This window comes from Pteronotus mesoamericanus, unplaced genomic scaffold (assembly GCF_021234165.1).
Source record: "Pteronotus mesoamericanus isolate MK-2021 breed Mesoamerican mustached bat unplaced genomic scaffold, CSHL_Meso_final contig_58, whole genome shotgun sequence".
NCBI lineage: Eukaryota > Metazoa > Chordata > Mammalia > Chiroptera > Mormoopidae > Pteronotus > Pteronotus mesoamericanus.
The window spans coordinates 8,713,958-8,727,174 of NW_026555205.1; the positions used below are offsets into that span (position 1 = coordinate 8,713,958).

The 13,217-nt window shown below is 40.2% G+C and overlaps 1 protein-coding gene across 1 annotated transcript in view; it reads left to right on the forward strand.

Annotated features, from left to right (window-relative positions):
* Positions 1-2,676: 2,676 nt before the first annotated feature.
* Positions 2,677-13,217, forward strand: part of LOC129076222 (collagen alpha-6(IV) chain-like) — a 356,839-nt gene continuing 346,298 nt past the window's right edge. Inside the window, 1 exon segment of the mRNA XM_054580400.1 lies at positions 2,677-2,817. Within this exon segment, the coding sequence (XP_054436375.1) occupies positions 2,677-2,817 (141 nt within the window).

Genomic DNA, 13,217 nt, shown 5'->3' on the forward strand with positions numbered 1-13,217 from the left:
GCAGTGCTGGGGTGGTGGAAATGTATTCTTTTAGCCTTCTTTTGTCTGGGAATCTCTTTATTTTGCCTTCCATTTAAAATGAGAGCCTTGCTGGATATAGAAGTTTTGTTTGCAGATCCTTGCTTTTCATTAATTGGAATACTTTTTGTCAACCTTTTTCTGGCTTGTAGTGTTTCTGTTGCAAAATCAGCTGATCAATTTATCAGAGCTCCCTTGTATGTTATTAGCTGTTTCTCCCTTGCTGCCTTTAAGATTCTCTCCGTTTAAATTTACATTTTTTTATATTAATGTATCTTGAGGTGCACCTCTTGGGTTCCTGTTGATTGGGACCCTCTGTACTTCATGTACTTGCATGATATTCTTCCCTCACCAAGTCTGAGAAATTTTCTGTTATTTTTTCAAACAGGCTTTCTATATCTTGCTCATTTTTTTCTCCTTCTGGTATCCCTATGATGGATTATTGCTTTGTTTCATGTTGTCCCAAAGCTCCTTTAAACTATCTTCATTCTTTTTTAGTCTTTTTTCATTTTGCTGCTCTAAGTGTATTTTTTTCTACTTTGTCTTCCAACACACTGATTCTATCCTCTGCTTCATCTAACCTGCTTTTAATTCCATGTAGTGTATTCTTCATTACAGATATTTCATTCTTCATTTCAAACTGTTTCTTATTCAAAGTTTCTATGTTCTTTTTTATTTGACGTAGGTCCCACTACATTCCTTGTAGTTCTAAGTTTCTTGAACATCCTTATAACCATCACTCTGAACTCTATGTCTGAAAACTTGCTTGCCTCAATTTAATTTAACTCTTTTTTCAGATATTCCTCCTTTTCTTTCATTTGGGGTTTGTATCTTTGTCTCCCCAATTTAGTTATCTCTTTGGGTTTCTTTCTATGTATTAGATTGATTTACTTTGACACTCTGTCTCATGGAGTAGCATTATGTGTTAGGTGTCCTGTGGGACCCAGTGGTGCAGTCTACTGGTCTGGTTGCTCTAGGAATGTTCTCTGCATGGGTTATGTGGACTCTCCTTTTGTATTTGGGTCTTAATTGTTAATGGCCCATTCATTTGTGAGAATTCACCTCCAGCTTGCTGATGGAGAGGCTGAACCCCCACTCCATCTTGTACTCTGTTTCATAAGTGCTGGCAGAACAACACAAAACACAACACCAATAACAAGCAACTCCCCAACCACCATGGCAATATCAACAAGAAAGTAAAGAATAGTAAATGCAGAAAGATAAATGGGATACTAGAAAAAGGGGAAAATGAAAAAGAATATGAGAAAACCAAAGGAAAGAAAAGTGATTATGAGAGAAGTGCAAAGAGAAATAATACTCATAATTAATTGAAACAGAAAACTGGGAAAAAGAACTCAAAAGAGTAAGAAAAATAATAAAAGTATAGAAGAAGGGAAGAGTGTAGAGTAATCAAAGATAATAGTAGAATAGGAGCTATGAAAGAAAAATTAGCCCTGGCTGGTGTGGCTCAGTGGATGAGCGCTGGCCTGTGAACCAAAGGGTTGCAGATTCGATTCCCAGTCAGAGCACATGCCTGCATTGTGGGCCAGGTCCACAGTACTGGGTGTGCGAGGGGCAACCACACATTGTTTCTCTCCCTCTCTTCTTCCCTTCTCTTCTATCTAAAAATAAATAAATAAAATCTTTAAAAAAGAGAAGAAAAAATAGATCACCAAAAACAAAAGAAAAAGAAAAATAGATAAAAAATAATAAAAAGGCTACGAATAAGAGAAAAATAGCAAAAATAATGAAAAAACCAAGTGGATTCAACTCTGCAGACACTAGTGCTTGCCTCTCGTTTCTCCATTTGTATACTGCTCTTATGTGTGATCCTGGTGTAAGCCAATGCCAGGTGCTGTCCATGTCTGGCCCTTGGCTGCCTTTTCAAAGCTACAAGCAATCCACAGTTTGTGGCTGATTCCTCTGGGCTCCACTGCTCCCAGGGTTGGTCCAGCTGCTCTGCAAAACTGGCCTTTATCAGCACTGGGTCCAGGGACATATCAGCAAATGTCCCAAGTCACTTCAGTATCTGCCTCTGCCTATCTCTGCCAGATGGCCTGCTGTCAATCTTAAGGGTAGTCACTGACCCAACCATTCCTGAGAGGGCTTCTGGAAGAAACAGGGGGCTGTGATTACTGGATCTCCCATGGCAGGTGCCTTTCAGGCTTCAGGGAAGATGGCTCCGGTGTTCCCCCTCCCCTGAGCCACTAGTCTGAGTCTGTCTGGGATTATTCCTCTGTACTCAGCAGGGCAGGGCCCCTAGTAAGCCTCTAGAGCTTAGATTTTGGGTCTGCCGGATGCCAGGAAGGTGTTTCTGTGGCTCTCCTGTGAGGGGGGAAGCACTAGCCTGTTTCCCAGGATAGTGTATGGATTGGCTGCACCCTACAGCCAGGCTCTGACCACACCTGAGTCCGTTTATGTTGCTGTCTCCTTAGAAAGGGTTAAGGTGCAGGATGGGAGAAAATAAAGAAAAAGAACCAAACAAAGCAAAACACTAAGACAGAGCAAAACTGAAAAAAGTACAAAAAAGGTTCTATGTGGATTGAACAGGATTTCAGAGTTTGTGGCAAGGGAAACTCCAAAGGGTGGAGAGAGCAGTATCCTGCAGAGTAAGATAATTACTTTCCCCCTGGGAGGGGATAGCTCTTCTCAGAAAAGATGGCTACTGTGGAGCTCAGGTATATCTGGGCCCCAAGAATCCCCAAAGCCACTCCTCCAAGGATGTCGCCAGTGCCTCCTGTTCTAGACTCTCCTCAAATGACTCCAGTCTGTGTCACGCTCCCCTTGCTGGGGCCCAAGGTGAGTAACTGCAAACACAAAATCTGTGCTTTGCCCCTTTAAGGAAAAAAAAAAAAAAAAGATGGTGGGTCTGTGTCCAGCAGTTTTTTTTTTTTTCTTCCCAGTGGAGAGAGCCCAGTGGATCTCCTGATTGTGATGCTCTAAGAATGGCCTTTGCCAGGGTTTTATGAACTTTCCTGTTGTGTTTGGGTACTGATTCTTACCGGCCCATTCATTGGTGGGAACTCCCCTCCATCTGGCTGACTAAGGGGCTCAATGCTTACAATGTCTGTCTCTGCCTTATAAGGGCTTTTAAGTGTGGGCTGGATCCCCAGTTGGGGCAAGTACAGGATGCCACCCATCAATGCTTCTCTCTCATACTGACACATCTCTCTCTCTCCCTCAAATTAATAAAACATATTCTTTATGCATCATCTTATTTTAAGTCTCATATCATCCTTATGGGGTAGGGGAAGGAAAGGACGAGTCCAGCAAGAAAACTAACACTAGACAGTGGTGGAGCACTTGTGCTGTTTCCTATAGTGGGTATCAACCTTGGGCTCCCACCGCAGCACTTCCCCTATGACCTCTGCAGCCCATGCCACCCTGGCCACCTTTCTCCAGCCCTGGTGCTCCTGGCTCCTCACCTAATCTGTAGCCTCTTCAGACTCTGTCCGGCTCATGGTTCCAGAAGTTCCTGGGACCAGGAAGGTGAGAGTCCTCTCCCTGGCAAATACCAGTCCCCAGACCCTTGATTCCAGCAGTGGGGTGCATGGATGGCCTGGTTCAGAGGGCACAGAGGCCAGGCTGGGCACCAAGGTGCTGCCACTCCAGCACCTTCTTCCCAAGGAGGATTTTGTGAATCTCACAAAATTGTGCACTCCAGACCTGCTCAGCCAGATGCACCAGGCTGGGGGGTGGAAGCAGTGGCTCTACCAGGGGGGCCTCAACCCACTGTACCCCAAGTGCCCACACAGAGAGACACTTGCACACACATATGCACACTCACTCATGTACATGCTCACTCACACACGCTTTCATACACACTAAACTGAATTTTCAAGTTGATTGCTCTGTAAATAGCTGCAATACTAGTCTGGGCCTGGGAGCAAGTGGAGAGAGCCATCTCGGAACCTTCAGAGTATTTTCTGATTTTTCTTTTGATTCCTTTTTTGACAGATTGGCTCTTTAGGAGTGTGTGGTTTAATTGACCCCAATATTTTCTAGCTCTTGATTTCTAATTTTATTCTACTTTGGTTGAAGGACATATTTTGACTATTTCTGTCCTTTTAAATTTATTGAAGTTTATTTTATGGCCCAACATATAGTCTATCCTCAAAAATGTTCCATGTGTACTTGAAAAAAATGTGCATTCCGCTGTTGTTCAGTGAAGTATTCTATAATGTCTGTTAGGTCAATTTGGTTTATAGTGTGGTTCAAGTCCTTTTTTTCTTTTTTTTATATTCTGCCTACTTCTATCCATTATTGAAGTAAGCCATTGCAGTCTCCAACCTTTATTGTTTTTTTTTTAATTTTGATTTTTAATCCTCACTCAAGGACATGATTATTGATTTTAGAGAGAGTGAGGAAGGGAAGGGGGAGAGAGAAAGAGAGATTGAGAGAAACATAGATATCAGGGAGAAATATCTTTGTGAGAGAGAAACATCATTCAGTTACTTCTCACATGTGCCCTGACTGGGGAACAAACCCAGAATCTAGGTATGTGCCCCGAGCAGGTATTGAACATATAACCTTTTGGTGCATGGGACAACGCTCAACCAACTGAGCCACGTGGCCATGACTTCAACGGTTATTGTTGAATCATTTATTTCTTCCTTAATTTCCACCGTGTTTTGTTTCATGTATTTTGGGGCTCTGTTATTCAGAGCATATATGTATATAATTATTTTATCTGGCTGATAGATTGACCTTTTATCATGATCAAATGTCCCCCATTGTCTCTGGTAATATTTTTTAAAGTTAATTTGGTCAGATTTTTAAAGTGTCAGTATGCTAAAATTATGATTCCATAGTGGAGTCAGGTAGCTCTTGCTTTTTATTCATTTTGGCAATGTTGGCATTTAAATTACAATGTTTAGTCCACTTATATTTTATTTTATTTTTATCATTTTTATTGTTATTCTATTACAGTTGGCTCAGATTTTCACCCCTTGTCCTCCTCTCCTCATTGCACCCCCTGTTCCCACAGTCAATTCCCAAACCGTTGTCCATGTCCATGTGTCATTTATACATGTTCTTTTTCTAGTCTCTTTCCTTTCTTTCCACCATTATACATGGGCCCCGTGCCTCTGGTCACTTTCAGTCTGCTGAATGTTTCCATGCCTGTGGTTCTATTTTGTTCATTAGATTCCACTTATAGGTAAGACCATATGGTATTTGTCTTTCACTGAATAGCTGATTTCACTTAGCATAATGCTCTCCATTTCCATCCATACTATTGCAGAAGGTAGTTCCTTATTTATGTCTGCTGCATAGTATCCCATTGTGTAAATGTATCACAGTTTTTTGATCCACTGATTTACTGATAGGCACTTAAGCTGTTTCTTGTACTTGGCTATTGTAAATAGCGCCACTATGAAAATAAGGGTGTATAAGTTCTTTGGAATTGGTCACTCGGGACTCTTAGGGTATATTCCCAGCAGCAGGATTGCTGGGTCAAAAGAAAGTTCTATTTTTAGTTTTTCGAGAAAATTTCATACTGTTTTCCACAGTAGCATCACCAGTCTCCATTCCCACAAACAGTGCATTAGGGTTCCCTTTTCTCTGTATCTTCGCCAGCAGTTGTTTGTTGATTTGTTTATGATGGCCATTCTAACTGGTGTGAAGTGGTATCTCATTGTGGTTTTAATTTGCATCTCTCTTCATCATCACTAGCCATCAGAGAAATGCAAATTTCTCTGGTGGGGGTGGGTGGGGGAGGGGAGAGCACTGGTAGGTAAATGGAGACAACTGTATTGGAACAATAAAAAAAATTTCCATCTCTGATGGCTAGGGATGTTGAGCATCTACATATGTCTGTGTGTCACCTGTAAGTTCTCCTTGGAGAAGTGTCTATTCAGATCCTTTGTCCACTTTTTAATTGGATTTTTTCTCTTCCTGGTGTTGAGTTTTATGAGTTCTTTATATATTCTGTAGATCAAATCCTTTTCTGATATATCATTTGCAAATATGTTATCCAATGAAGTTGGTTCCACTTTCATTTTGATGATGATTTCATTAGCCATGGAGAAGCTTTTTAGTTTTACGTAGTCCCATTTGTTTAGTTTTTCCTTTATTTCCCTTGCCCTGTGAGATATTTTAGCAAAAATATTGCTACATGGGACATCTGATATTTTCTCCTGTCTATGTTTTCCTCTAGGACTTTTATGGTGTCACTACTTTTACTGGTCTTTTATCTATTTTGAGTTTTTTTTTCCAAGTGTATGGTATAGATTGGTGGTCTAGTTTAATTTTTTGGCATTTACCAGTCCAGTTCTCCTAACACCATTCATTGAAGCATCTATCCATATTCCATTGAATATGGAATATTCATTGAATATGGAATATTCCATTGAATGCTCTCACCACCTTTGTCAAATATTAGTTGATCACAAAGACAAGGGTTTATTTCTGGGCTCTCTATTCTGTTCCATTGATCTATGTGTCTGTACTTATGATTGTACCAGACTGTTTTGATTACAGTGGCCTTGTAGTATAGTTTGATATCAGGTACTGAGATCCCTCCTACTTTGTTGTTCTTTCTAAAGATTGCTGAGGCTATTTGCAATCTTTTCCTGTTCCATATAAATTTTTGAAATATTTGTTCTAGATCTGTGAAATATAATATTGGTATTTTAATAGGAATTGTGTCAAATCTATGTTGCTTTGGTTAGTATGAACATTTTCATGATGTTAACTCTTCCAATCAATGAACATGGTATATGCTTCCATTTATTTGTGTCTTCATCAATTTCTTGCTTCAGTGTTCTATAGTTTTCTGAGTACAGGTCATATATAATACCAAATTTTAAAAACAAAGAGAAATCTTAGAGGCAGCATTGAGAAATAGCAAGTATCATACATGAGAGCTCCAATAAGTTATCAGCTGATTTTTCATCAGAAACACTACAAGCCATAGGTATTGGCATGAAGTATTCCATGTAATGAAAAGTAAGGACCTATAGCCAAGACTATTCTATCAATCAAGTTTCCCGTTTAAAATGTATGGTAAAATAGAAAGCTTCACAACTAAAGAAGGCTAGGAGAGTATATATCCACCAAGTCAGTGCTACAAGAGATGCTAAAGGAACTGCTATGAAAAAGAAAAAAAAAGAGAGAGAAAGTAAGAGGGAGAGAAAGAGAAAAAACACAGGCATGGGAAAAATGGCAAAGAATAAGTACCTATCAATAATAACCTTAAATGTAAATGGATTATATGCTCCAATCAAAAGACAAAAGGTAAATGAATGGATAAGAACATGACCCATATATATAATGTCAACTAGAGACCTCCCTCAGAACAAAACATCTACACAGGTTTAAAATGAAGGAAAGGAAAAAAATATTCCCAGCAAGCAGACATGAAAAGAAAGCTGGGGTAGCAATACTTAAATCAGACAAAATAGAGTTTAAAATAAAAGCCATAAAAAGGGTCAAAAAATGTCACTATATAATACTTAAAGGGACAGCCAAGCAGCGGGATATAATCCTTGTAAACATGTATGCACTCAACATAGGTGCACCTAAATATATATAGAAAATATTGGAGGATTTCAAGAAAGATATTACAAAACACAGTTGTAGGGGATTTTTAACACCCCACTGTCAACAAGGGATAGATCTTCCAAACAAAGATTAAACAAGGAAATGGTGGCACTGAATGACACTCTACATCGAATGGATTTAATTGATATATACAGAGCCTTTCACCCCAAAGAAGCAAAATATCTATTCTTTTCAAATGTACATGGGACATTTTCAAAAATAGACCACATGACAGGACACAACACAAGTCTGAACCCATTCAAGAAAATTGAAATAATAACAAGAATTTTCTCAGGCTACAAGGGTTTGAAACTAGAAACCAACCTCAAGGAAAAAACTCAAAGACATTCAAACTCATGGAGACTAAATACCATGCTATTAAAAAATGAGTGCGTTAATAATGAGATCAACGAAGAAATCAGAATGAATCTGGAAACGAATGAAAATAAACACACAACAACCCAAAATCTATGAGATACAGCGAAGGCAGTCCTGAGAGGGAAGTTGATAGCAATACAGGCCTACTTAAAGAAGAAAGTAAATTCTCAGGTAAACAGACTAACCCTTCATCTACAAGAACTAGAGAAATAACAACAAAACCAAGAAGAACTAGAAGAAGGAACTAATCAAGATCAGAGCAGAATTAAATGATTTAGAATCTAAAATAACAATTCAAGGAAACAATAAATCCAGGAGTTAGTTCTTTGAAAAGATAAACAAAATCAACAAGCCTTTTAGTAGACTCATCAAGAAAAAAAAAAGAGAGAGAGGACCTAAATAAATAAAATCAGAAATGAAATAAGAGAAGTTACAAACAATACCACAGAAATACAAAAGATCGTAAGACATTACTATGGACAGTTCTGTGCCAAGAAATTTGAAAACCTGGGTGAAATGGGCAAATTTCTAGAAACATACAATCTGCCAGAACTGAATCAAGAAGAAGCAGAAAGCCGGAATAGAGCGATAACATTGAGTGAAAATGAAGCAGTAATTTAAAAACTCCTGGTATGCAAAAGCCCTGGACAGGATGGTTTCACAGGAGAATTTTACAAAACATTTAAGGAAGAACTAACTCCTATCCTTCTCAAAGTATTTCAAAAAATTCAAGAAGAGGGAACACTCCCAAACTCTTTTTATGAAGCCAGTATGATCCTAATTACAAAACCAGGTAAAGACACAACAAAGAAAGAAAACTACAGGGTAATATCTCTGGTGAACATAGATGCTAAAATCCTCAACAAAACACTGGCAACCCAGATTCAGATATACATTAAAAAGATTATGCACCATGATCAAATGTGATTCATCCAAGGGATGCAAGGATGGTACAACTTTCACAAATCAATAAACGTAATACACCACATGAAAAAAATGAAGGAGGAAAATCACATGACCATATCAATAGAAGTTGAAAACGCATTTGATAAAACCCAGCACCCATTTATGATAAAAAGACTCAGCAAGCTAGGAATAGAGGAGTAGGCCTCAACATAATAAAGGCCAGATATGAGAAACTCGCAGCCAACATTATACTCAATGGGCAAAAACTAAAACATTCCCCTTAAGATCAGGAACAAGAAGACAAGGATGTTTGCTCTCACCACTCTTATTCATCATATTATTGGAAGTCCTCCCCACAACAAGCAGACAAGAAGAAGAAATAAAAGGCATCCAAATTAGAAAGGAGGAAGTAAAACTGTGATTATTCACAGATGACATGATAGGTCACATAGAGAACACAATAGGCTCCACCAAAAAACTACTCAACCTAGTAAGTGAATTTGGCAAAACAGAGGGATACAAAGTCAATATTCAGAAATCAAAGGTATTTCTGTGTACCAGCAATGAAATATCAGAAAGGTAAACTAGGAAAAAAATCACATTCATTATAGCATCAAGAAAAATAAAGTACCTAGGAATAATTTTAACCAAGGAGGTAACAGTCCTTTAGTCCACTTTTTAAAAATATAATCATTGTATTATGGTTTGGCTTAAGTCTACTTACTTGCTATTTGCTTTCTATTTTACCCCTCTGTCCTTTATTCTTCTTTTCTTGTCTTCTTTAAGGTAATCAAATATGTTTTTTAGGAATCAAGATGGCAGAGGAGTGAGTAGAAGTCACACTGAGCTCCTCCCAGGAACAACCTGGAATTACAACTAAATGGCAGAGAAATCACCTGGAACAAACAACTGAACAATAGCGAGACAGGAACCTTTTAACTTCAGAGACAGAAGAATCAGCTTTAGCACAATCTAACTGGTAAGGAGTATATTACAGACTTGAGAAGGCAGATGGGGTGCCCATGAGTGGCAGCACCAGAAGGATATTGAAACAGCCAGTTGGATCCCCCTGAGAAGAGCAGGGTCTAAACCAATAGCAGGGATCTCTAGCCCACAGCACAAGAGCCCAAGTGCAGAGAAAACAGCCAGCTGCGAAAAGCGACAGGGTTGCTCTCTGCCATAGACAGGCGGCTGGAGATGCAAAGAACTGTTTAAAGGGACAACACATAAATTTTTACTTGCAGCCTCTTATTCTGGTATCCAGCAAAGGCAGGGACAGACTGGGCTAGAGAGGCCTGAGGAGACACTGGGGAACAAGGCTTTGGGGAAAGAAATGAGAGAGTAGCTGGTGGGGTCTCAGTGCAGAATCATCTCCCATACAGCAGCAGCCATCATAATCTGGCAGAGACCATGCCCCCTGAGCGGCATCAGCATCAAAGGACCCAATAGCCCCAATCCCAGTTGGGATTCCACCCCACCATGTGCTGTCTAAGCTGCCTACTGAGTACAGAGTGGCAGCCATAGACAGTAGATCCCTTGCTAAAGGGGGCACATAGAGGTATGGAGACACTTGAGCAGAGAATGGGGAAGGAGGCTTTTAGGAGAGAATGGAGAGAGTAGCTGGTGGGATCCCAGTGCGGACTCCTTCCCCATATGCAGCAGCATGACAGGACCCAACAACCCCACCCCCAGGAGGGAATCCGCTCTGCCCTGAGCTTTCTATGGTGCCTGCTGAGTGCAGAATGACTAGAATAACAGCTGAAGGAGAAAGCCACAAACAGCAGATTCCTGGAAGTCTCGAACAGACTACTTAAGGTCAGACAGGGATGACATCTGACATCATCAGAGGCAGATCCAGAAAGTAAAAACAGCGGTCCCCTGCCATAGAAGTTCACACCACACACTCAAGAAATCAAGACAGATCAACTTAAGAAGCGGAATGAAAAGAGAAGAGTCTCACAAATAATGGGAAGACAAAGAAATATGCCCCACTAGAAGGGAAAGAAGGAATCCCCAGACAGAGAACTAAATGAAATAGAGGCAAGTAAGCTATCAGGTATTGAGTTCCAAACAACAGTTCTAGGGAAGCTCAATGAGCTCAGTGAGCTCAGAGAGAATTACCAAAAACTACAGGGAAACTATGAGGAACTTACTGCAAACTACATCAGCATGAAAACGGACATAGAAACCATTAATAAAACACGAGGATATGAAGAATACAATTTCTAAATAGAAGAACACAGTAGAAGGAATCCAAAGCAGGCTAGATGAAGCTGAGGACTGAATCAGTGAGCTGGAGGACAAGGTAGAAAAAAGCTTGCAGAAAGAGCAAGAAAATGAAAAAAGACTCAAAAAGAATGAAGAGGGGTTGAGGGAAATGCAGGACAGCCTGAAATGTAATAATATCCATATAATAGGGATACCAGAAGGAGAAGAGGAGGAGGAAGGGATAGAGAACCTGTGAAAAAGTCATGATGGAAAACTTCCCTAACTGGAGGACAGAAAAATTCACACAAGTCCAGGAAGCACGGAAGGTCCCATTCAAGAGGATCCCAATGAGGCCCTCCCCAAGACACATCATCATTAAAATGGCACATATCAAAGACAAAGAGAGAATCCTAAAGCAAGCACGAGAGAAAGAGGTAGTAACATATAAGGTAGCCCTGATATGGCTGACATCTAACTTCTCAACAGAAACACTGCAAGGCAGAAGGGAGTGGCAAGGTATATTCCAAGTCATGAAAAGCAAAGGCCTGCAACCAAGACTGCTCTACCCAGTGAGGCTCTCAATTAAAATGGAAGGTGAATACACAAAAATAAAATCAAGATGGATAAAAGACTTAAATATAAGTCGCAACACCATCAAAGTCCTAGAGGAGAACATTGGCAGGAAACTCTCAGATATCCCACGCAGCAATTTTTTCACTGATATGTCTCCTAAAGCAAGGGACATAAAGGAAAGAATAAACAAGTGGGACCTCATCAAAATAAGAAGCTTCTGCACGGCAAAAGAAAACATCAGCAAAATGAAAAGGGAGCCAACCGTATGGGAAAATATATTTGCTAATGATACATCAGATAGAGGTTTGATCTCCAAGATATACCAAGAACTCACTCGACTCCACTCCAAGAAGACAAACGATCCAATCAAAAAATGGGCAAAGGGCCTGGGCAGATGCTTTTCCAAGGAGGAGATACAGAGGGCCCAGAGGCATTTCAAAGGATGCTCAGCATCACTAGCCATCAGAGAAATGCAGATCAAAACCACTGTGAGGTACAACCTCACACCGGTCAGAATGGCCATCATAAACAGATCGACAAATAACAGGTGCTGGCGAGGCTGTGGAGAAAAGGGAACCCTAGTATACTCTTTTGGGAATGCAGACTGGTGCAGCCACTGTGGAAAGCAGTGTGGAATTTCCTCAAAAAGCTGAAAATGGAACTGCCTTTTGATCCAGCGATTCCCCTGCTGGGACTATACCCTAAGAACACCAAAACTCCAATACAAAAGAACCTATGCACCCCAATGTTCATAGCAGCACAATTTACAATAGCCAAGTGTTGGAAGCAACCTCAATGCCCATTAGTAAATGATTGGGTCAAAAAACGATAGTGCATATACACAATGGAATACTATGCAGCAGAGAGAAAAAAAGAACTACTAAACTTCGCGACAGCATGGATGGAACTGAAGAGCATTATGCTAAACGTAATAAGCCAGGGGGCGAAAGACGAATACCATATGAATTCACCTGTAAGTGGAATCTGACCAACAATACAAAGATGCAAGGAAAATAAGACCAGCAACACTAAAAGGAAAAGAAACCAACAGAGACAAGAGGTAAGGAGGTGGGGGCAGGGAAAAAGAAAGGAAGGGGAAAGTCAAGGAACGTATAGCAAGAACTCATGGACAAAATCAAAGGAGAAGAGCTGAGGGAGGGAGGGGGCAAGGGAAAGTGGTGGGGGTAGGCAGAGACAAATGTATCTGAAAAAATAAATTAAAAAAATAAATAATATAAATAAAATATATAAATTGAGGGCCTCCTTGTCAGTTTACACAGTAGCCCCTCCCCCAAGCTATTAGGCTTTGTCAGCTTCCATTGCAGACCTCAGCTCCTCTCATAGAGAAGAGGTTTTGAGGTATCTCAGCTCTTTTCAGTTTGTCAGTATCTAGATCTGCCTGGTCCTGTCAATATAGATGGAAATAATTGGACTGTATCCTTGTTCTCCTAATGCCTGTGGATATACCTGATTTAATTCCCGTCAATGTAAACAGTTTTCGCGGAATACTGAGAAAGTGATTTCCCATAGTCTGGTAGCCCTAACCACCCTTCCTGGCATTCACAGGGCTTACTGGAAGCAAAGATCTGTTT